The 24,820-nt window shown below is 36.2% G+C and overlaps 2 protein-coding genes and 1 pseudogene across 3 annotated transcripts; 2 read left to right on the forward strand and 1 right to left on the reverse strand.

The window, feature by feature from the left end:
- Window positions 1-603: 603 nt before the first annotated feature.
- LOC113700970 (snRNA-activating protein complex subunit-like) lies at window positions 604-8,890 on the reverse strand. Of its 2 annotated transcripts, none has more exons than XM_072059787.1 (11): window positions 8,440-8,890; window positions 7,987-8,042; window positions 7,779-7,845; window positions 7,638-7,706; window positions 6,229-6,465; window positions 5,747-5,835; window positions 5,520-5,607; window positions 4,156-4,251; window positions 1,865-1,990; window positions 1,516-1,782; window positions 604-938 (listed from the first exon to the last, which is right to left on the reverse strand). In XM_072059787.1, the coding sequence occupies exons 1-11, from the start codon at window positions 8,578-8,580 to the stop codon at window positions 657-659; spliced, it is 1,518 nt and encodes a 505-aa protein (XP_071915888.1). In that variant the 5' UTR covers window positions 8,581-8,890; the 3' UTR covers window positions 604-656. The 2 variants fall into 2 exon arrangements, with proteins under 2 accessions (XP_071915888.1, XP_027077200.1); XM_027221399.2 differs by having other exon boundaries at window positions 6,229-6,373; window positions 7,638-7,693; window positions 8,440-8,881.
- A 3,715-nt stretch (window positions 8,891-12,605) lies between these two features.
- LOC113701719 (uncharacterized) lies at window positions 12,606-15,597 on the forward strand. Its single transcript, XM_027222480.2, has 3 exons — window positions 12,606-12,943; window positions 13,219-13,378; window positions 13,508-15,597. Exons 1-3 carry the CDS (start codon window positions 12,921-12,923, stop codon window positions 15,410-15,412), a joined length of 2,088 nt encoding a protein of 695 aa, XP_027078281.1. The 5' UTR covers window positions 12,606-12,920; the 3' UTR covers window positions 15,413-15,597.
- Window positions 15,598-18,065: 2,468 nt separating this feature from the next.
- On the forward strand, window positions 18,066-20,447 carry LOC113701721 (laccase-17-like; annotated as a pseudogene).
- The last annotated feature ends 4,373 nt before the right edge of the window (window positions 20,448-24,820 follow it).

The raw sequence follows: 24,820 nt of genomic DNA on the forward strand, positions 1-24,820 counted from the left end.
CAAAACTGGCAACACCTAGTCTTGGGCAGCGGCGAAGGTGGTGGTGCTTTGAGGTGGAAGAAGAAAGGAGGAAGAGAAATTTTTTTTGTATGTTTTGAGTATTTTGAAGTGTGCAAGTTAAAAATTTTGAAAAGTTTTTTAAAATTATTATAGTTAAAGTTATTAAAAAATTCAAAGGAGACAAATTTGGACAAAAACTCAATTGCTAAACAAGCCCTAAAAATAATTGGCAGACAGTTTTAAAAGATAGAAGCAATCCAAAAGAGATGCGAGCTTGATTAGGACCACAACAACGTATCAATTCAGTAAACTCCCACACTCTTTACATTTCTTTCTTGTTCCCTCTCTTTAAGCTCCGAATATGATTGAAACTCATAATTACCCTACTTTCCCTTCTAAAGAACTCATTCTTGTCATAGGCCCTGCTAGCCACAAATTAAAGCTCGCCGGTTATCGGTTTATTTAACTAGCTATTTCCCTTTTTATTTTGGTGTATAATTAATTGTTAAGTACGAATGGGATTGTACGTGATTATGTTATACATTTTCTACTGTTTGTGTCCGCCAATAGACTAAAACCAGAGTTATGGCACAAACTAAAAACTAACCAAAGTACACATTGATTACCCGGCAAACTCTAACCATAGTTATGTTTGACTATTCATGAAGATAATCATATACAGAGAAGTCACTATACAACAGAGAGCCATCTGCATAGTGAAGCATGTAATAGCAAAGATCACAGAAATAGCAAGGATTCTCCTGTGCCCATTTGTCATCAACTGTAACCTTAGTCGCCTTATAAATGTTGCAAACAGAGCATTTCCTAAAACGTACTTTAGATTGAAAGGTTATCAGTGGATAAGCAGCTCGGTTCTGTACATCCTCTGGGTGGATCAGCCTCATGTCTCTGATGACAATTAGGTGTTTGCAATCCCCCTTGAGCACAATAAGATGAACAAAATCAGTCCATGAGAGAGACAACTAAACACTTGAACACGTGGGACAGTTAAAAAGGAATCACAGAGATGGGCAAATTGGCAGAAAACAGAGGAAGGAAGAAATCATGAAACAATCTTATTAACATGATGATCATGATGGCATTGGTTATAGGAAGGGCAGTGATTGCTGGTGGGGGAAAATTTCCTACGACTAAGACCAACTGGGTGTTAGTCATGGAACTGGGATTGCCACATAAATCTCAGTTGAATTTGTTTACTGTATAGTTTAATAGTGTTTTCTTCCGTGTAATTAGTCTGCTGACTCTTTGTATAAGCAGGTTTTCTGATCAATGAAAAGCAAATATTTGCTCAAATACAAAAATTATTCATGATATTTTGAGCAGTCATCTCCCAAATCTATAGCATGAAATTACAAGTATGAAGTAGTGCAACACAAAGTCAGCAGGAAAGTAAGTATTCCAACAATTTTCTAATTTCCCTGAACACACAATTCTGATAAGGCAACTATTAAACAGAAAAAGAATAACTTCTAGAATGATTATAAAAATGTATACCTGGTGACAATAGAGATATCCAGCACCAAGTCGAAATCCAAGGTCACAAAAGCGAGTTTTTTGCATGTCAACAACTTTGAAGTGTGGTAACTGTAGTTTTTCGTTGCTGTCTAGAAATGCCTTTCGCTTCTGGTGCTGCTGTTGTTCACCAGCTACAATGAACTCCCATTTTTCAAGTGCAACATTCCTAGAGTGTTCAAGCCACTTAAAAATGGGCTTACTGTAATCTATAGCATACGGATCCCTCGTGTCATTGCAAAACACATCCTACCAAAAGTACACTTCTCTTAGAGTGAGAAATTGAAGAACAGCCAAAGGTTTCAGTAATGAAGAAAGCCAATGCACTTACTTCTACCAGGAAGTATCCAGATGCATCATGCTTGCCAGCCTTTTTCATGATCTCATCGGTCAAACAATATATCATGTCCCTCACTTCAGTCAAAAACTGTCGCCCAAGAACCAAAAATTCTTGTGTCTACAAAATTTATTGCAAAAGTACAAGTTAAATTCAGCAGGAAGTAAAAGCATGAACAAAAATCAATCAAACAGATTCTGGCCCCCACCCACCACCCCTGAAAGGAGGGAGGGACAAAGGGCCAAAAAAGACAATCCCAAATCCAGATGAAGCTCTGAAAACACCAGAGTCCATGAAAGTGAGAGTAAAGTGCAATTCTAAAAAAAATTACATTGATTTTATTAACAAAGTGTGATTCAGAATAAAATAATAAATATAAATATCTTTTGACAGACCACTTAAGACCATTTTCACATGCAACCAGAACTACATTTGGTGATTTAAGACAATTTCGTAGGTTATTGGGTGCCTATTTCTCATTGCAAGAAATAACATACAAGAAGCAGTGTCAGAGTTCAAATTCAATACTCAATTTAACAAATTATGAATTTACTCTTGAGTGTTCATAATCAGTAAGTTCCGACTTTTCAAGTTCAAATGGTAAGTACTAAACTCAGATTTAACTATCTCAACCTCAATTAATATTCTGTCTTTGAAAAGGAAAAAGAGTTTTCTCCTATCATATTCCTCTTTAGAAACTAAAATAATGCACTTCTTAGGGAAAACTGGCATAACGTTTTAGTTTACAGTGAAAACTAACCAATAGAAAGAAAAATAAACCAAAAAGAGGGCAGAACTCCCATGAGTTGGCTGCTATTTTTCAAGGATATATATTAGGACTACATAACATAATTGATCAAAGATTGAGAGCCTTGAGAAGAGATGTCCAGAACATTGAGCTCAGGACAAGGCATTATTTTCCCTTAAAGCAATCAAGTGGCAAATTACAAGATGACCAGCAGAGAGAAAATTAAAATAAACAGAAACTCAAAAAGTCAAATAAACTAGAATAAAGATCCAAAATATTACAACTGCTATAGTCTGTGTAAGCTATGTGTGCATCTTGTTCAATCCAGCTATTCTTAATTCCATTTTACTGTAAAAATAGTCTCACCAAGACATGAATAAGAAGCACTTGGTGAAGAATGGAGCATTACCCGATCAAAATAATTCTCCAAATAAAACATAAAAGGCAGTCCCGTAGCATGATGCTCAGGTAGGGTTTGAAGGACCAAACTTTACATATTGAGAGTACATGCGAGGTACTAGAGTTAGAAGCTCCCCCAAAGATACCACAAGGCAATATCAAAAACCTAAATACACTTAACTAACATAACTAAATGCACCAACCATGCAATCAGATGGCACATAACCAATTGCAAACATTTACAGCAGTAGAATGCTGGTTACAAGCACCTATAGGAAGACTCTGAAATTTGTACTGCAGAATGTGCACATGCGTGCACACACACACATACGTATATATAAAACCAACTAAGTATCAGAATAGGCATGTTACTTCACATTTAATCTGGTCAATAGCTCAAGTAATAATGGAATAGCACCACCTCGATAAGTTGGAACCACATATGAAATAGTATTAATGACAAAAATCAACTCTAGGTTAAAAATCATACCACAAACAGCCAAAGTTTTCAAGATTTTGGAGGTTAATTGACATTACAAATCACAACAGAAACTTAATGGTATAAATTTTTCCTTAGCACAGAAATCAATGATCAACAGAATAGTAACATGGCACAAGTTGCTTTCTCTGCATGAAAGGCTACCAATAAATTATTTCTAACTGCTGAATATCTGATGTATGAGCAAAATAATTTGTCTAATTTGGCGTTTTATGTGCAATGAGACAGGAGAAGATAACAACCATCCAGTGCTCATTTTACAATCGGTTATAAGGGTTTGTAAGTGACATTTAATCTTTTCACATGCACAAGGTTACGCCAGAACATATGTATGTAAATTGGTTGTTGAGATTACCATGGAGAGAGGAAGAAAGAGCTCTAAAAGAACTGAAAACTGTTTGTGGAGAACGAAAAGTCATGTTCATTTTCACTTTCATTTTTGGGCTTATAGAATCCATCTCCACTTTTATAGATACCTGGTTGGACAAATTTTTTAAGCAACAGATTTCTATCTCGTGTGCCACTTGTCTATTTATAGTGAAAGGGGATAAAAAAAACAAAACAAATGAATCCATTAATTTGGTCCATCTAAAGAGATATGATGATTAAATGACTATGCACTATGTAGTAGTATTTCACCTTAGACCATGTTCGTCTGTTATGGTAAACCTCAAGGCAGAGAATGACTTCAGGAAAATGAACTGGAACTTGCTCAGGAGTCTTGGATGATCCCACCTACAATAAATTTGATAGGAATTTAAGCTATCAAAACTGTGACCAGTTAAAGCGATAAAGAATATGATTAGTTTGCACCAACTGTCAGCATAGCTAGACCTAGAATACCTATTATCCATATACATTGGTATACGCATAATCTTCATGACTGCCAAAATTAAATAGATCAGACCACTTTATGTGTATAGTCCAACAATTTTCCAAAATGGCCTCTAAATTAAAAACTTAATATATTACTCTTGTACTTATATAAGCCTTTCCTTTAGTTAAAACTCAATCCCTATATTTGGTATCTACACTATGCAATATATTTTCTTATTACAAGCTATTTATGGTTAAAAAACATTATTTTTACAAAAAATCCAAATTATAACAAGAAACCATCTTGTTAATGATTATAAAACAGTACAGAAGCTTCATAGCCACTGACTGCTTGATCCATAAAATTACAAAAATAACTCTATCTTCTTGATCAGGTATACAATGGATTGCAAAAGCAGATAGTGCACAAACAAGTGCTTAGTACTGTTCGAGCAAAAATTACTTTAACCTTCTCATGAGACTTGCTAATCAAGTCATGATGCACTAACTTAGATGTGCGTAAACATTAGACTAGATTTTGGGCCTTTCACCAACAAAATAACTCAAAACCATCATGCTCTTAGAGCAGGTTAAAGCATTAACAAGAAACAATTTGACATAAAATCTGCGAATCTAAGCATATCCATGCTAGTAATCATTTGGACGTGTAAACAAATCCACTGTACTATAACTAGGTACCTGACTATAACCTTAAGCATGCATTCCCTTCATTGCTTACATTGCCATTTTCATTATTAAATTAAGAACTGTTTAATACCACAGAAATTCTCTGGGAACACAATTAGGCCAAAACAGAAGTAAACATATATATATTATATATATAAACGTATATGTATATCTGTATATCTGTATATATTTGTATATGTATATGTATAAATTAAGCAAAACTCTAAAAATAAACTTTAAAAACACATCTAAATAAGTTTGCCTCAGTAGAGGAATGAAAACAGAACATTTTTCTCACATAGCAAACAAGTCTAATGTTCACTTGCTCCAATCTGCAGGGAAAATAAGCTAAAAACCTGAAGTGGAAATTTAGCTTTATTCAACAGAATACTAAATGAAAAAAAGGAAAAACCAAATGCTTAAAGTGTCAATTGTGGATAGACACTGCACAGCTTCAGATACACATCAATCAGTAAAAGAAGGCACGTACTCAAGCAAACCTTAGGTGAAAAACTTGTTGACTTGAGTGACGTCAACTTGTCATTCTTTATCTGGGAACTAGCAGCAGATTGATTTCTGCAACTACCACTGAAATGAAACAAAAAACACCAAAGCTAAGATGCAAATCAGAAAATGCAGCAATCTACAGGGATTGTTCAACAAGGACGACCAGAGCTAAGAAAGAATGCAAATTTTAACCAGATAGTCAAAGTTAAAAGATGCCTACTTGAATGAATGCAATCTTGCTGCTGTTTTATCTTCATCTTGTTTTTGTTTAATTTTTGCGAGTTCTCTCACCTTTGCAACATACCCTTCCTGAAAATGCATCAAAATTTCTTAAATCACATTGAGGTAAAATTCTCCACAAAAATCAAGGGTTGAAATTGGTAAAATGGCATCCTCATTTGTGTAAATATTTTTCCAGGTTAGCATTTTTCAGTCCTAAATATTTTCGCAAAGAGGTAAAATCACATCCTTTTGTTTTGCTAATTATATGGATCACATTCAGATCCCCCAACTAAACAATCCAGAATGTCAAATTCATCTTAAGTATATCAACATGTCTAGCCCTAGAGGAACAGCAAAAGGAAAGGCACGTATTTCTTAAGCAACCAAATTCTATCAAATGGTGAACGTTTAACATAACTTTCATCTGGAAGCAGAACAAATGGCAATAAGAAAAAAGAAATTAAAAAACCGGTAGCATACTTCAAGATTAACTGTTTCCCGATTCACACGCCTCTTCCTCTCTCTCTTTTCCGACACATTATCATTTGATACTGTCTTTTTGACATCTCTGGGAGCACCAGTTGAGGAGCCACAAGTAACTAAAGTATCCTTTCCTCCCTCCAACCTAGTAACATAAAGAGTTAGAATAGCACATGCATTGCCATCATCTGGTTCCCATACAAGCCTAAGGAGGCTAAATACATAAAGAGGTAGTATCTGAAAAAAAGAGTGAGAAATTGGAAGTGGTCATAATCAAAACAATCAGTGGCCTTACTTAAAAAAGAAAAAAAAAAGAACAAAGCTATGCTGAGAAAGTAGAAACGCTCTCAACACTTGGTATTGAAATTAATAAGTAGCTCTCATAGATTAAGAAATAAGTAGCTCTCAGAAGAGTTTTGCACACACAAAGATGGCAACCATGCGAAAGTGTCAAGTGATAATACAGCAGTCTATTGCTTTTTCATGAACAGAAATTGCTCCTTGTACTCTTCTTATTAAAAGATCAGTAAAGAAACCTTCCATTTTCCTTTCCCCTTTTATATTACTCATAAGATATCACTAAGATAAGCATGAAATGTGTGATGTGTGATTCTTTATAGGAGTTTATTGTCGATTTGCTATAATTACAACACTCATAAGATAAGATTTTAATTTCCACTATTTCTTGTAAAACTCTGAGAAGAATAAGATAGAGTTTTGAGAGTTAGTTTGCACAATCCAGATATGCAAACAAAGTTGAACAGAAACCACTGATTGACATTATACATAATGCCTTTTTTATTTTAGTTTTTTATAAGTTGCTATGGTTCAGCTGATAGAAAATTCTCATTCAACTAGCAGCAGAATTATATGATTCTAGGGATAGGTTTGAAAAATTCACATTCAACTAGCAGCAGAAATATATGATCTTAGGGACAGCTTTGGAACGGTAGACAGTGACTATGAAGATTTCTGCAGTTAAGAAAACTGAGCTGAACTAAAACTAATGAGATTCACTTTATCTACCTAAAATTTTCATGAGGATCCATACGCCTTACAGTATCTCTAATGGGCAAGCATTGCAGTGAAATGACTTCCAAAAATCTTGTTGATTTTAATCTTTCTTAAACCATTTATGTACAAAACCACACAAATACGTAACATCTCATAACCTAATATGTCCTTCATATTATGACAGTCCTAAAACTAACCCAACTTTTTCCGCACCACAATCCCAAAGACTTGTGATGACATCTCTCAAACTTCCATTCATCAGTAACGCTTCCCTTCCCCGGTCAACAAAAAGCAAAGTAAGAAACTACGGTATTTTACCATTCAAGCTAGTAGAAAACATCAGATAAGCTTAGAAAGAAGCAAAATCAGCAAGAAGAAATGAAATGTCCGCTAACCTTTGACACGATTGCTCCTGGGATTTTTGTGCAATATTCTCTTTCAGCTGCGCATCCTATCATTATCCACTAAAAGTTTTAAAGAAAACAAAACCTAAGAAACTGGATAATTCTGAGAAATTACAACTCAAAACAGTTTACCTTTAATGCTTCCTCAAAAGCCCGATTTACCAAATCCTCCTCCTTAATTATTTTAAGATCATTAACGCTGCAAGTCATTAAAATAAGAGTAAGCATAACTAATAGAACATTCAAATCAGATATCTTCATTGTTAAAAAATGCAAAGCAACCACAACTAATTCTAAATACATGGGGGTGGGCACCAGGGGAAGAAAAAACAAGACTGACCAAATTTCATCATCAGATATGTCGAGCGAGTCCCAACCAATGTCTGCCTTGAGATTCTGCATTAAAAGACAAATTCGTCTAAGTTTGACTACCCAAATATCCCGAACAATTTAAATTCCTAAAACAAAAAGACCATTAAAAAGGGCATTCTTCAAAAAAAAATAAAATAAAATAAAATTAAAATTGCTCTCGAAATTTATAATTGAATACATGCATACAGCAAAAAATTCCATAAAATCAATCATCATAGTGAAATGCTTCCTCTAAAGCAACCTTAAAAAAATCCTTTCTTCTGTACATTGTCAAATACTCGCCAAATATTACCAGCAAGTAACCTCAAAAAGTAAAAAAAAAAAAACCCAATAAACATTCATAAACAAGTAAATAAACAAAAAGGTCAAAAAAAGAGTAAATAAACAAAAAAAAAAAAAAAATTTCCGTTTCTTTGGGTACCTGAAGTTGTTCAAATACAGAGCTCTCAAACTCAGAAACCCTAGTGAGGCGACCCAGCATATGAGGGCTATAGATGGGACCCCCATGGGGAATTGAAATGTTTTGTTCGCCCCTGATGCCCGGGGGCTCCATCGCCGACATAGGAATAATTAGAGTTTCTTACTGTATGTGGCTGGTGAGAAGTCAGCAAAATAAAAATGGCTACACACAAAATGGGCTGCCGGAGCTGGACGATAGAGGGTGCGAAGGCGCCGGTGGATATGGGGTTTTGGGGTTCTACACGGGAAAGAAACAGAAAAAAGATAATTTAGCTTACTTGGCTGTTCATCCGTTTCTGTTTTGGCTTAAGAATAGAACAAAACACTTGTTCTGCATTTTTAGAAGAACGAAACAGAAACATGTTTTTGTTTCATATATAAACATGTTTGGTTAAATGATGATGTTTTTCTTTTTCTTTTTCCAATTTATCACAAACTTTAGTTATATTCTTTTTCAACCCTATCTTCCTAAATAGTGGTAAAATACACTAAAAGCAACTCACAATCCAATTAAAAGTACAATATCAAATTATAAATGATCTTACACCATATCAAAAGAAATAATAGTTGAGAATATTTATAAGAATAAATTAAGACCAATTTGAACTCAAGTGGCTACAACTAAATGAAAAAAAAAAAAATTCATTAAATGTCAAATAATACACATTCATAGTGGAGTACAGTCTTCCTAACTTATAAAATGCCATCCATCCCGAAATTGTAATACTAATCAAGCATTCTTGGGGGATAACCTCATTGGGCCCCAGGTCCTGTGGTCGACCCTGGCTCTTTTGCCGTCTCGTATATACTCGGGGGGCGGGGTGCACGGACGCAGGGAGATTAGTCTGGTACAAGTTGGGATACTCCCTCTGTAGACAAAAAATAAAAAATAAAAAATCAAGCATTCAACTAAACTAGTTTCAACGTATGGCTACAAATCAAAATCTTTTCTTTCACACTCCCAAAACTTTGATGAACACCCTTCTCTCAATAGCTTGAGCGCTTAACTAAGCAACTTTCCAGTAAGTCATATCTATTAGTATGTAGTAGAGACTAGAGAGGCAATTTGAACACCACCACTATCACCCCAATATGGCACCAATCATGCAAAATTACTCGATGGTTATGAAATCTCAAGAGCCCTCTTTTCAAAACTTGTATTGACAAGCTTACTTAATACTTGTGAATCTCCTCAACCCTCTTTTCACAGCCTTTTACTGAAGTAGTCAATCCCATTTGAAATGGTTGTCCCAAATTTCTCTCCTTGGAATGAATCAAAATCCCATGGATAATAAGAAAAAAGTGAAGTAAAATCCAAAAAAGAAAGAAAGAAAGAAAGAAGATAATACATAGATTAAAAGTCAAATAATACCATATTAGATTGAAAGTAATATGGAAGGGATAGCCAGTTACAGTTAGTGTGTTTAAGAGAGAAAAGAGCTAATTATCGGGAAAGAAGAACAAAGATAGAATATTTTTTTAAATTACCGGGCTAGGATATTTTTGGTATTTACGTTGATGTTGTTTATATGACTTTCACTTGGCTTGTGTTCGTGAGTCTTTTTTTTTTTTTTTTTTTTTTAAATTGGCTGTAAACGTTTGTCATCACTATTTTCTGCAAATTGGGTGTCCGGATGAAAACTATTACGACACTAAGCACGGGCTTAGCTGCTTAAGATTGGCCGGCCGGCCCAACAATGAAATATGTTAATGAAATATGTTTTGTGCTGGACGATTGATATATCCGTTAATTCGAGCAACTAATACGATATTAGGGCAACGACGTATATCGATCGTGCTGGACGATTTCCAACAATCTGTTAATGAAATATGTTTTGTTATTTTAAAAAAAAAAAATCCATGTTACAGATTATCATCGTCCATAAAACTTGAAATCCTGAACATGTGCTGTAATTATTGTTTAATCCAACCAAACCGCGCCTAAATATGAGGTTAAAAGAGTAAAGAAGGGGAATTCCATTTGTCAGATTTATCACTCTGTTTCAACAATTGTCACTTCTCAGCATTGGATATCATTTGTCAAATGAACGTTGTATGTATTCTGATGCCTTGAAATAAGCTCACTGGTAATTTATGTTATAGTTGATTTTTTTTTTTAACTGTTTAATTTAATGAAATGACGACTGCTTAATATTAATCACCAAGTGTTTTACTATCTTCTTCCAATCTGGAGTTAGTTTATTTGCAAGCAACAGATCGATTGATTGCAAGGGTCCAATATGGTCAATGAGGCTACCAGTTCTTTACAGAGAAATTTATTACAGTAGGATTTTTTGTCACAACGCCCAAGTAAATTAATCCTCACAAAGACTTTACTTATTTGTCAATATTTTACTTTGTCAAATGACAATAACAAGCTGCAAAATCTTCAAATAGAGTATTATTAATTCCGCGTTGAATTTGGTTTCTGCATTTACTTTTTCCTGAATTCGAATACACATGAGCATCTTGGATGGTTAACTGTTTTCACACAATAAATAAATTCTTTCCTTCTTTCAACCCAATACAGACGAGGATAAATTGTGTAAATAACGCAATAAAGGAAGGTAATTGTGAGGGGTAAGTAATGCCAAATTAAACGAAACTGCACCAATCAATAGGTTTTTAACTTTTTCTCTGTGATCAATTTGGACATTTGGTTTTTTTCGTGCCTAGCTAGACAACAATAAATAGTTATTACTATATCTCCTTAATTGATGTTTTAGCTTTTTTTTTCTTGGTGTCTATATTGATTTGTACGTTTATAATGCAGTTATCACTTAAAATTTTGGATTTCACTGGATCAATTTATACATTTACAATGCAATTTATCACTTACAATCAGGAGAACTCCAACTGCCCTTACTGAGCAGGCTCTGTTTGATAATCAAATTCAGAACTTGAATTGAATATATTCGGATCTTTAATATGTTCAGACGCGTTTGATAACAAAAAATTGAACATCTAAAGTAATTAAATGACACTGGATTTTCTAGATAAAATTTGCTCCTAAAAATAAGGAATAAGTTATTCACTTATTATTGAATGTAATATATACTCAAATGTATTTGATTTAATACTTAACAAAATAATAACTTAATAGATTTCAGACTTCAATTTTATCAAACGCACCCTTAACTCATGTTAACTAACCATTGATAATATAAGACTCTAACGCACAGAAACACTATACAATTAAGGGTGCATTATTACAAGTGAGATGATGATGATGCGATTCACGCCGGTTATTAGAGTATCAATCAGACATTATTATTACTCAATTTGGCTTTTACATAATCTACAAGTGTACGCCATTAAATAAATCTTCAAAGTTGAAAGTGGCCTTTGTGATTTTACAGGTCCACGACGTTTTTTTTTTCTAGGAAAATGTTCAACTTAGTAATACTTAAATCATCCACCAGTTCTCAAGAACTACCTAATTCTCCAATATTGCATCAAAGGTCTAATCATCCTAAAACTTGTTTAATCACATGACTAATTTCACTTGTTCCCTAAAACTTTTGCATATTCTCGCTGTATACCTAAATTTATTTCCAATCATTTGGACCCTAAAATTATCGAAGGACTTCAAAGCACCCCTACTACACGTGACACTCCGCATCAATGAGAGCAGGCAAAGCATAAAGTTGCTTTTTTTTTTTTTTTGAATTATCTTAACGACTGATATCAGTTTTCATGCCTAAGAAAGAAGTACGTTGCAATACACATAACGCGACCAATTACTAATAATTGAGGGGATTGGAGTGATTTGGGACGGGTTAATACCTCTATGGTACAAATTGTTAGAATTAGGGCTTGTAAGTGCAAATCGAAAATTGATGAAAATATGAAGGGTCCAAAGTGGAATTAGACCCTAAACTTGATACAATATGTGGAGTTTTGGACAACAATCAAATGTATTAAGTAATGTTTCAATTACCAAGGTCATGTTTGCCGGCCCCTAGACAAAGTCAGACTCCATGCAGCTTCCATTTGGATTAATAACCAAGAAAACGACTGAGCAAATAATTTTTTAATAGTAGTTAATTTTTGTCAAAATTTTGAATTCATCAGCCATTATACATTTCTTCCCAAATCAGCCAACCCCATACCGTCCCACGAACATCTACTTGTCCTTTTTTTTTTTTTTTTTTTTCCAACAAAAGCTCTGTAAGTAGTTTGTTTTTCAATCTCACTTTTGCCGTTACGGCGGACTGCCACCTCCACCTCCTTAAACGACTACCCGCCAACTTCGGACTTTTGTAATAAAAACCAGAAAGAAAGGGGAAAAAAAAGAGAAAGAAAGAAAGAAGACACTCTCTCTAACACACACACACTAAAACAGAGTTTGGAGCTGGACCTATTCTTGGTGCTATTTTTTTGTCCCAATATTTCCTACTGATTTTCCAAAGATTTGTGGTTCCTACAATTCCGAGGTTCAACATGTTACGGTCCAAATCATCAAGGTAATAACAGAAAATCACTATCCTTTCAAGTCTTTTTTTTTCCGCTCCTCTTATCTGGTTAACTTTTTCTTCTTTTACTCCATTTCTGACGATCTATTGCTTTCTCTCTGACTCGTGGTATATTCTGATTTTTGGATACATTGATATATGTGAATTCATGGGGTCTATTTTATTGGCATGAAGATATTGATTTATTGACTGATGTAATGATAACTAAAGATTGTCTTTTTTATGAGTTTGGATTTGATTTGTATAAATATATATGCTGTTTCTAGATATGGGAATGCTGATTTTGGACAAAAGAATCATCCATCAGTTCTTTCTAGGACCCTCTCAGCATCCAAATTTTGTAGAGGTGATGCTTTAGCTTCACAAATTGATTCCGGCGCCCTTAAATCTGTTGGAAGAAGATCTGTTGACAGATATCCCTCCAAGGTTGCCAATTTATCCGAGGTTTTGGGACAATTTGTAATACAAGTTGTCTCTTTTTTGTCTTTTGATGTTTCTAGGATAGGCTGTTTTATGTATAACTGATGAGGGGTTTGTTAAATTTTCTTGGTGTAGAATCGGATAAATAGAGTTTCGACCATGCAAGAACAAATGAGGCAGGCCGAGGATGAGTTGAAGACGTCAAAGGAACAATTAGATTTTGCTGAGGATGAAAGAAGTCGAGCATTCAATGAACTCAGGGAGGCGAAACGATTAGTTTATGAGGCCAATATGAAGGTTAATGAGGTATTGTCCCCTAGGAAGACAGGGGAACTAATGACAGAAGTTAAGAATTTGAAGGAATTGCTGGCTAATTCACTGAAAGAATTGAAGTTGAAGGATGAGAAGATTGAGTGTTTGAAGCTAGAGCTCCAAGAGGCGAAACAGTTTGAGTTTAAATTGGCTGAGAGAGATGCATCATTAGCCAGATGGAAAGAGGAATTTGATAAAGTGAAGGGGTCGGAGGCTTATGCATTGGATTTACTATCTGCAGGTGAAAAGAGGATTGAGGAACTAGAAAATGAAGTTCAAAGAGGAAATGTGTCTGAAGCCAAAATGCTCGATTCATTAGCATCCCAGACAAAACAGCTTGAGCAGATTAAGATTGAACTTGAAGAATCTAAGCTAGAAATTGCTGCTTTAAATGAGAGGATCGTGTCATCTCAGGAACCCTCCAAGCAAAATAGTAGTGAATGTAATCGACCTGACAGAAAGGGGGAAAATGAAATTTTGATAGGGGATGCTGGGAGTACAAGGTCTGAGCAAAAATTGGCAAAGCAGAATCTGTCTCTAGGTAAGAAGGATGCTAATATTGCCTTGTCAAATTCTAAGACTTCACTTGATGAGATGCAATTACTGAAAAATGAGCTGAAATTGGCCATTGAAGCTGAAGAAAAGAGCAAGAAAGCCATGGATGATTTAGCACTGGTACTAAAGGAAGTTGCAACGGAATCCAATCAGGCAAAAGAGAAACTCAGCGTTGCATATTTGCAACTAGAACAAGTAAAGGGAGAAGCAGAACAACTGAAGGTTATTGTAAGGAGCACTGAAGAAAGGTATGAACAGCTTCTCGATGAAGCCAAAAAAGAAGCAGAGCTGCACAGAAACACCGCAGATAGATTAAGGGTAGAAGCTGAAGAAACACTTTTGGCATGGAATGGAAAGGAAATGGGCTTTGTGAGCTGCATAAAAAGAGCTGAAGAGGAAAGGGCTGTTGCTCAACATGAGAACGCCAGACTTTCTGAGTCTCTTAAAGCGGCAGAACATAAGATGAGAGCAGCAAGGGACGAGAGCTACAAACTGAGAGATATACTCAAGCAGGCTATCAATGAATCTAATGCAGCAAAAGCTGCTGCTGGACTTGCAAGAGATGAAAATTCTCACCTCAAGGATATTCTGGCCGAAAAGGATGAAGCTCTGTATTTTCTCACTCAGGAAAATGAACGGCTGAGAATCAATGAGGTTGCAGCTCAAGAAAATGTCAAGGAGTTAAAGCAACTGCTTTCTATAGCAACAAGAGATCGTAAAACTCAAAGTAAGACTGAGGATGGGGTCTTGAGGTCCCAAAGTTTTGACCTTGGGAACATTGAAGATGAGACGAAACCTGTGAGAAAGAATTTCAGCTTCAATCTCAAGGAACTGAAGTTTTCAAATGACACTGAAGATTCCGACCAGACTATTAGTCACGAGGATCCTGAAAAGGCAGAGGCGCTCAAGGGTTCAATATTTGATAGTTCAACTGATTCGCCAAGATCAGAACCCCGAAGTCCAAGACTAGTGCCTCATCATCGGAAAGAGTCTTCTTCTGTCTTTACAGATGATGGTGATACGCCAATGTCAGAAGATTTAGATCATCTAGACAATAGTAACTTCGATGATTCAGATAGTGATAGAAACCACCGGAGAAGGAGAACAATGTTTCGCAGGGTTGGAGATCTCATTATGAGAAAAAGCTTTTCACAAAAGGGAACCATTAACTGAGTAGGCTTCTTTGGTTTACTTAGTGATAAGAAAAGTCTGGTAATAGCAATAGTAATTTGTATATTGCATAGCATACATTTGTCAGAAATGATGGCCCCGGCTCACCTTTTTGTTTAGGAATTTCAAATTAAATATTCCATTATAGATTTGTTGTTATCAAATGCTTGTGGAGGCTATTAAATTTAGTCATCTATATCGTTGGTCCATTTACTTAGTATACTGAATATCTGCTTCCAAATTTCCAACTACCAGTGAAAGTTTGAGCTTCGGAAAAATGCTTTTCACATTTCATTGCTGCTCATGGGTGACCAGAAAGGTATGGAATTCTCTTCTCAAGGCACTTGTGTGTATTTTTTTTAGCACAAGAATCCTAACTGAATGCTTAATTCTGATCAGAATCAATAGAATTACTTCAACTATCTTATCTTACCAAATCTACTCTTGTTTGTTAATTATGTTCAAAATTCTTAGCTAATTAAACAACCTGATATTCTCTATCTAACGATTTTCTGTTTCTCTTTTTTTCCTTTTTAATGACTTTCACACCTTCTCCATACTCCTCATATAATATATTTCATCTTTTATATTAATTTGAATTTAAAAATAAATATTGTCATCTTCATACCTAACAATTTTAAGCTAATTAAATCATAGATTCTACTTTTTTTTGAATGAAAAGATATAAGGTCAAAATCGTCAAATTAAACTTATTAAGCATTCAGTTATAAATATTTATAAAACAATATAAGTAGGTTTAGCATTAAAATTCATACATTCATATATATATATATATATATATATATATATTTGGTTGTGTTCATTCTCTGTTTTCCTTGTTACATATTGGTTTCGAGGTGGCAAATATAAATCAGGCATTGTATTGCTGTTGTTGCAACTTACAAGAAAACTATCATTACTCCTCTGAAAAAACCATGATCAATCAAATTCGTGACCTAATGGTAGGACTTTTTTTAAACATGACTAGATGTATTTCACGGGGGGTGGTAGGAAGTAAGGATGTAGGACATACTACATATGATGACTGATCATAACAACAAATAAAGCAAGATAATCTCCCAGAATCTACCAGTACATTTTCACAATTTGTTAATTAATTGGTAGTAGGTGCAGTTAAAGAACCATCAGAGGAGGTCCCTTGTGTTCCACTCAAGCTCCTGTTTGGATTGTAAGTTATTTGGGATTATTTGGGATATTTTTACTGTAGCACTTTTTGTGATGTGATGTATGTGAGATAAAAAGATATTGGGAAGATAAAAAGGTATATTGAAAATTATAAAGATGATGTAAGCAAATAAAATTGGGGAAATATGAAGCAATCCAAACAAACCAAATTTAATATTTGTTTTTTTCAAATGTTTTGGAGTCACGTTCAATTTTAGAAGACCCATGCATGGACTCTAGTTTTTAACAGTTCTATAGAAAGCACAAATAAATAAGACGACAATCACCAAAATCTCTGCCTTGCTTGAGAGGAAAGTGCCCTTGGAAATGGCCCTGCTCTTATTAATTAATTACTTCAGACACCATATGTGTTATGACACCGTAGCCACCAACTTCAGCTTCAGCTGCTCTATGATATGTTAATCGTAGAAAGTTACTCCATCAATGCAGCATACTATAAAAAAAAAAGGGTAAATTTTATACCTAATTTTTAACAAATATACCTGTTTTCCTCCTTAACCCTCAATTCTCTCTATCGAAAGAATAAAACAAATGATTTTTTTGATCTGTCTTTTGTTTAATTATATCAGGGCATTTTGGTCATTTCCTCTATTTTCGTTAATTTTAACGGATTCCGTTATCTTTACAATTTAGTTCAAAGTACGGGGTGTCGTGTTGTATATTTTGAAACTACAGGAGGCTTTTCTGTATATTAGGTTTGGTGCAAGGAACTTTTTTGTATTTTATCCTAAAAAAAAAAAAAGAAAAGTCATTTCTCCATCCTACTTTCAATACTATTTTTGGTAAACTTAATGTTGCGTTTGTTCCATAATCTTGGATGCCACACCAAGACCTCTCCCAAGTGACTTTAAAGTCTAAGTACTGATCATTAAATTCGCAAGACAACACGTATAAATTGACGGGAAGAATTGATTTAGTACGTTTAGGCCTAAACGGATCGGGGGCCTCTCCAGTTGAACTTTTCCGTTCAGTCGCATAAATTAGTTCAATTTTAGCGTAAATCGGTACAATCTTGATCGAAAATCTTATACACATTCCGTAACTGGACAAAACTAGGATTAGAGACGTCCCATAATCCATTCCACGCGCGCTTAAAATATTCGGCAGAATTCAACGCAAATGATGATATCGCGAGCCTTCGTGGCCAAAACAAAGAAGAGAAGGATAGGTACCATTAATTAAGCCCAAAATCAAGCATTAACCAGTGCTTGAAATTTGCTCATCAGCCTATGCATCTACGAAGAAAGAAGATTGTCTTTGGTAGCACTCTAAAGTTGTTTTCCAACCACAGTTGGTCGAAGGAGGACATCTTTCTAAATTTGCCCCTCTACGTTTCACTCCCTCTTTAAACTATACCATCGATCTACATCAACTAATCAACCAAACACTCTTATCACCACCTTCTCTACTATATAAACCAGGTTTCAGAGGAGCTGATCAAGAACCATAAATGGCTGCTTCTAGTCTACCATCCTTGAGTAGTAGCGCGATGGGCATTTTCGTTACTTTGATGGCGCTGTCGCTTCTCCTTCCTCAGCATGCACTGGGCATAACCCGGCATTATGAGCTCAATGTACGTTAAATGGCAATATTGAAAGAACTAATCAGATTGCATTCATTTTGGTTCTTCATCATCATCATCATGTATCTTTAAGTTGTTGACATCGATCTTTTGCAGATCACCATGCTTAATGTCACGCGGTTGTGCCACACAAAGAGCCTGGTGGCTGTGAACGGGCAATTTCCAGGGCCTCGCATTGTTGCCGGGGAGGGTGATCGTCTCCTCATCAAAGTCAACAATCATGTCTCAAACAACATTACCATCCATTGGTACGTATTTCATCTTCCATTGGTACGTATTTCTCAAACAACTCGTGGATAATGTAAGGTTTATGATCGAAAAAGAAAAAGAAAAAGAAACCTCGATCGATGATGGTTTTGTGTAAAACAGGCATGGCATTCGGCAGCTTCGAAGCGGCTGGGCTGATGGACCAGCGTACATAACACAATGCCCGATACAAACAGGCCAGAGCTATGTGTACAATTACACCATTGTTGGCCAAAGAGGAACTCTGTTCTGGCACGCTCACATTTCTTGGCTGAGAGCAACTGCATATGGTCCTCTAATCATCCTACCCAAGCATCACGTCCCGTATCCATTTGCTAAACCGTACGAGGAAGTCCCCATCATCTTTGGTAATTAATTAACTACCCATATTTTGCAACAAAAATTTACTGCAACAAGGAATGAGTTTCCAGACTCTGAATTAACGTGCAGGTGAATGGTTCAATGCCGACACCGAGGCCATAATTAGCCAAGCTTTACGAACAGGTGGTGGTCCAAATGTCTCTGATGCCTATACCATCAATGGACTTCCAGGGCCTTTGTACAATTGCTCTACTAAAGGTACACTTTGTGTATAATTAGTAATAATAATTAACAACAGCTAACACATTGATTATTAACTCTACATATATATATATATGTTTTGGACAGATACATTTAAGCTGAAAGTTAAAGCAGGGAAGACTTACCTTCTTCGGTTGATCAACGCTGCACTAAATGACGAGCTCTTCTTCAGCATTGCAAACCACACTCTCACTGTGGTTGAAGCGGATGCAAATTACGTTAAACCCTTCGAAACAGATACGATCCTAATTGCACCTGGACAAACAACTAACGTTCTTCTCAAGACCAAGCCCCAATTCCCCGCTGCCACTTTCCTCATGCTGGCTACACCATATTTCACAGGAGCTGGAACCTTTGACAACTCCACCGTCGCTGGTATTGTAGAATATGAACAGTCTACGTCACTTAATTCCACTACTGCAATTTCAGTGAAGAAACTCCCACTCTTCAGACCCACCTTACCTGCTCTAAACGACACATCCTTCGCCGCCAATTTCTCGAATAAACTACGCAGTTTAGCAAGTCCACGGTACCCTGCAAATGTTCCCTGGAATATTGATAAACAGGTCTTTTTCACAGTTGGCCTTGGAACTAGTCCATGTGACCAACCCCAAGGCTGCCAAGGTCCCAACGGAACCAAATTTGCGGCATCCGTCAACAACATCTCGTTCAGTCGTTCGTACAACCCACCACAGCCCTTCTCCAATCTCATTTCTCAGGCCAATCCAGTGGTGTTTACAGTCCAGATTTCCCGTGCAACCCATTGCACTGGTTCAACTATACTGGAAACCCACCGAACAACACCATGGTGGGTAATGCCACCAAAGTGCTGGTGGTCCCTTTCAACACCAGCGTGGAATTGATCATGCAGGACACCAGCATTCTTGGTGCCGAAAGCCACCCGCTCCATCTTCACGGATTCAACTTCTTTGTAGTTGGGCAAGGATTTGGGAACTACGATCCAAACAAGGACCCCAAGAACTTCAACCTTGTGGATCCCATTGAAAGGAACACCGTTGGGGTTCCGTCCGGCGGTTGGGTTGCCATCCGTTTTTTAGCAGACAATCCAGGTTTGTAGTTTGTATGAATCCTAGTTATTGATTGATTGTTTCTTTTGTCCAGAGGGCTCATGACTTTGTTAACCTGTATCTGTGCAGGAATGTGGTTCATGCACTGCCATCTGGATGTTCATACAAGCTGGGGTTTGAAGATGGCGTGGCTTGTCTTAGACGGAAAGCTTCCCAATCAAAAGCTTCTTCCACCGCCAGCAGATCTCCCAAAGTGCTAATAAATTTGTTCTCTTTTTTTGGCCTTTTGATCTCCCTGTTCAGGTTTTTTTGGCGTTTGTTTGTTTGGATAGAGTATTATTTGAAATATTATTTAGAATAATTACTTTGTAGTACTTTTTGTGATGTAATGTATGTGAGATAAAAAAATGGTTAGAAATATAAAAAGTTGGATTGAAAAATGTGTTTATGATGCAAACGAAATATTATTTGAGATATTAGTTTCCTCCGCGGCTTTCTGATTCTAACCTTCGTTATCGAGGTTCAATCTTCAGCTCATTGGCCAGTTCTAAACTTCTAATCCATCTATTTTATGGGATTGACATTCTTTTACTACTTCATTTCCATATTTCCAATTATCTTGTTGAGTTTAGGACAGAGACATGGATATGTGATTGTTAGGGTGAACCAACACCAAGATTTGGAATTTTAAGAATTCAATAAGGTTATGTAATGAAATGTCAATGATATTGCCAAGCTTGGAGCATCTGATGGATTTCTTACATTAAGTTACACTAATCTATGAAAATTCTCTTGTGTTTATGAAGTTCTTATTGATTTCTTATAACCAATTTGATCAAATTGCACAAAGGTCCATTCAATACTAAGTCTCTTTTTCTTTCTTTGTTGGATGAAGCTAAATCCACACCTCCACAATTAAATCAGCATTCTTATAACCAAGATGATCAAAGAGACGATAGCATTTATGAGGTTTGATGGAAACTTTTTCAATAAAGAAATTACCCTTTTTTGTGAAAATCAATGGTACTAATTTGGATTTAAAATTTACATAGTTACGAATGGTCTTAAAATATTTCATATTTTTCTCATTCACTTTGATAGCATTTAAATCCAAGAAGCTCCCCTCCAGTAATAGGGTTAAAAGAACGGAAACATAAAAAGCCATGGAAGAAGAATTCTACTGGCCGGAAGGCACCTTCCACCACATTCTCTAATCTCTGTCAAAAAGAAAAAGCCCAAGTCGCTGTTTTGTCTAAGGATTTGTTGACTGCACGGGAGACAATCCCTATAATGGAGCTTGATGACCAGTACTTTGAAAACAAGAATCTTCAGTTCTTGCGCTGCCTGAATCCAGGCACCTGTAGAGAAGTTAAAAGCGAAGTTCCAAAATTATGTCATAACCACTTCAGCAAGATACCAAGAACCAGGCGGAGTGCGTATACAGGAGTTGAGTCTTAATGACTCGGCTTCATTTCTCGACGAACAGATCAAAATAGCCGTGAAATATGGTGTGGAAGTGATTAAACTCAAACTTTGGGATTAAAGATATGTCGTCCCTGAAAGCGTCCTGCAAGCTAAGTCATTAACAGATTTACATCTTTCAGGGTGCAAGTTTCAAAAGCCGACTAATACAGAACCATACATGTTTAATAAAATCCGGTCTTTGCATCTTGTGGATGTTTATATTGACGATGAGATGTTTGAAGATAATCAAGGTGATCAAGCTTCACAGCCTAAAAGAATTTGTTTTAAATACTTTTGACCAGTGGACTGAGGATCTAATTAAGTATCGAAGTTGATGAACCAAGTCATGAAAATATTGAGTTAGGGTATTTGAGTCCACCTTGTCATCTTGAATTCAGGGTTCAAAGTCGCGGTCGCGGCTCGGATCGTTTCATATCAGTTTCGTCATATTGGTTACGGTATCGGCGAGACGTAAATTTTTGAAATATTTAATATTTTTAAAATTGTAAAAAAATATGATAAACAAAAATAATTAAAAAATTAATAAAAATAATAAAAATTCGCGTTGGCTCGGGATAACTCGGAGTGATTCGGCATGACTCAGCCGTTTCAACCCTTCACGATGACGTTTCAGCGAGTCAAATATTTCGAAATCGTATCGTTCTAATATCGTATCGGGAGGGTATGAGATGGTGATGACTCGACCAAGTCGTTTCGGACTCGGCCGAGTCTTTGAACCATGCTTGAATTGCATGCATCTAAAAATCTCACAAGTTTATCGCTGGATCGTGTATATGCCCTGGAAAAATTCTTTGATAATTTGACAAATAAATTCCCACATTTTTAATCTCTATACCTCGATTCAGTGTACGGATGTGCAAGAATCAATGTAACAAGCCACTCACTGAAGCACATTCGTGTCTTCCCAGGTGAACAGCCAATGGAACTAGAAATTGATGCTCCAAACCTCAAGCCAATATTTTCAACGTCAAAAAGTTGCTTAAGTTCAGGTAAATCAATTCAGGGATTCCAAACCCAATAAAATAGTGCTCAGATCTTCCTGCGAAAAGAGCTCCTCAAGTTCAGGTAAATCAATTTAGGGATTCCAAGGATGAAAAGAGCCAAAATCCATGTCAAACTATGCTCCCTGCCTGAGTGCACTATCCATCAATGTGCTGTCTTACCTTAATCCGAAAGAAAAGGCTCAAATCACTGATTTAACCAAGGAATGGTTGAGAGCATTGCAGACCAACCATACACTGGAGCTGGATGATCGGTACTTGCAAAAGAATAATCCTCTCTTTCGGGACTTCTCCCATCCAGAGGACTACTCAGGCTGTAGAGAAGGTAAGGAAAAGTTGTGTAATTATGTCAACAGCACTTCGCTAAGATAATGAGAAGAGCATATGAGGAATTGAATCTTGGTGTGGGCTTTCATGGGATTGCGATTTGGCATCTTTTCTGAACAAAAAGCTTAAAATAGTTGTTATAAAACGTATGAAGGAGGTCCAACTAATTATGACAGATGGTATACTGAGCCTAAAAGCATCTTGGAAGCTAAATTATTAACGGTTTATAATCTTAACAGGTGCATGTTTGAAAAGCAGTTGAATGCAAGATTCCTGTGACACAGATGATTTGGTCCTCTGCATTCATATAAGTTTTAATTTCTATCCTGTCTTTCTTCATCTCCTATAGTGAGATCATTATAAATCGATCCCTTTTTGGGAATATTTCGATTCAGTCTAGATAGGTATTTCATGGTGTAACCGCAGTGTAGTTGACATCCATCATGTACTAGGCCTTGACATTTCCATGCAATATCCGACTAAGAAGTTCAATGAAGTATGTGTTTGGCTGCACTAGGGACGTTTATACTCCAATTTAAACTGCATGCACTATAAGACATAATTCAAACTTCAGTCTCATGAATTGCAAACTCATTCTTTACTGTTTTGAAGTGTTTGCTCATGGTCACAATTTGCCTGAATTAATGATTTGAATTGGTTGCTCAAAGTTTAGTTCACGAGTCCTTTAACAATCCAAAAATGTTTCAGCGTGTCAAGAATTATCTACAAGCTTTTAGCTCCTAACGAGAAGACCTTGTCGGTTTCATTCAAAAGTAAATTATTGGCAGCTGTTCGGTTTGGCTACACAACTAAGATGGTAAATCTTTATTCCTATACATTTCCCGGACTGCCCTATGATTCTTGTGATGCGAGGGTTATTTTAATCGTCAGGAGCAGAAAACAGATAGAACACATCAATGCTACACTTCAGTCTTCAGCTGTCGCTGTTGCCGTCCATGGAGGGCGATGAAACTAAAGCTACTTTGTTCTTCTATCCAGCAATTGAAAGGTAACAACAAAGGTCGTCACCAGCAGTACAATTATTGTCTGATTCTGAGCGTAAAACACATCAGACTTTGAGTATAACATACGATCCTAATGGCCAACTAGCATGAACCTACAGATGAACAACTGCCCTCAAACTTAAGGCCGACATCAACAGGGCTTACTTCATCAAGCCAACTGTAAAGCTTAAATTGCCAAATGGAAAGACAGAGCCTATCTGTTGTATTCTCATAAAAAGAAGTTCAACATTGTATTAAAACGGGCATCCATCTCTTCCAACAACTCAGAAAAAAGGTGCTGCAGAAATAATGGGAAAGGTGGAAACAAATAGGCGTCCATCAACCTCTTGAAGTATGGGCCAACGTTGCTCTTTAATGTCTATTTCAGATGGTTCGTGACCAGCCAATATGCTGGGGAAGCTCCAACGTACTACCAGTACAACTGTCTGAGTTGGGGGTTTTCAGTTTCAAATTTCGAACTTTAAATGCGCGTTAGACATGCATTCGCAAAGCTAGACAAAAAGTTCGAATTCTACCTGCACAGTGGATGTATTCAAACTTGTTTCCTCATTAAAGACTAATTTACAGTCTAATGCCATAAATGCCCCGGAGACTTGAGACATCATATACTGATGTGGAGCTTGTACGAAAAGGTCAGAAGAGTGGTAAAGGATTATCAGAGTCAACCCGAGGGAAAGGACAGAGAGCGCAGAGGTATTCAGATCAGCCAATTAGCTGATAAGGATGAAGTGGCTCCCAATGCTCCCTGAAAGAGGAGTGTGCAAAATCCCCTTTTTTTTTTTTTTGGGGATCCAGCGTCAAATCCACGCCAAAAAGAAAAACAAAAAATAGATTTTTTTTTTTAATGTTTTGAATGAATGGAGAACTAGTTGTTCAAGAAGAATTTGACGAGCTCCATCAAAAGGAAAGCATGTTAAAGACCACAAGCA

This window comes from Coffea arabica, chromosome 7e (genome assembly GCF_036785885.1).
Source record: "Coffea arabica cultivar ET-39 chromosome 7e, Coffea Arabica ET-39 HiFi, whole genome shotgun sequence".
In the NCBI taxonomy this organism is placed as follows: Eukaryota; Viridiplantae; Streptophyta; class Magnoliopsida; order Gentianales; family Rubiaceae; genus Coffea; species Coffea arabica.

What these genes read in the sequence shown, in the direction of transcription:
- LOC113701719 (XM_027222480.2), top strand. Translation starts at nt 12,921, where the DNA reads ATGTTACGGTCCAAATCATCAAG. An exon ending in TTACGGTCCAAATCATCAAG is followed by an intron (nt 12,944 to 13,218) that starts GTAATAACAGAA and finishes TGCTGTTTCTAG; the next exon opens with ATATGGGAATGCTGATTTTG. An exon ending in TTGACAGATATCCCTCCAAG is followed by an intron (nt 13,379 to 13,507) that starts GTTGCCAATTTA and finishes TTCTTGGTGTAG; the next exon opens with AATCGGATAAATAGAGTTTC.
- LOC113700970 (XM_072059787.1), bottom strand. Translation starts at nt 8,580, where the DNA reads ATGTCGGCGATGGAGCCCCCGGGCATCAGGGGCGAACAAAACATTTCA. An exon ending in CAGGAGCAATCGTGTCAAAG is followed by an intron (nt 6,466 to 7,637) that starts GTTAGCGGACAT and finishes TCTTTTTTTCAG; the next exon opens with ATACTACCTCTTTATGTATT. An exon ending in GCAAGATTGCATTCATTCAA is followed by an intron (nt 5,608 to 5,746) that starts GTAGGCATCTTT and finishes GTTTCATTTCAG; the next exon opens with TGGTAGTTGCAGAAATCAAT.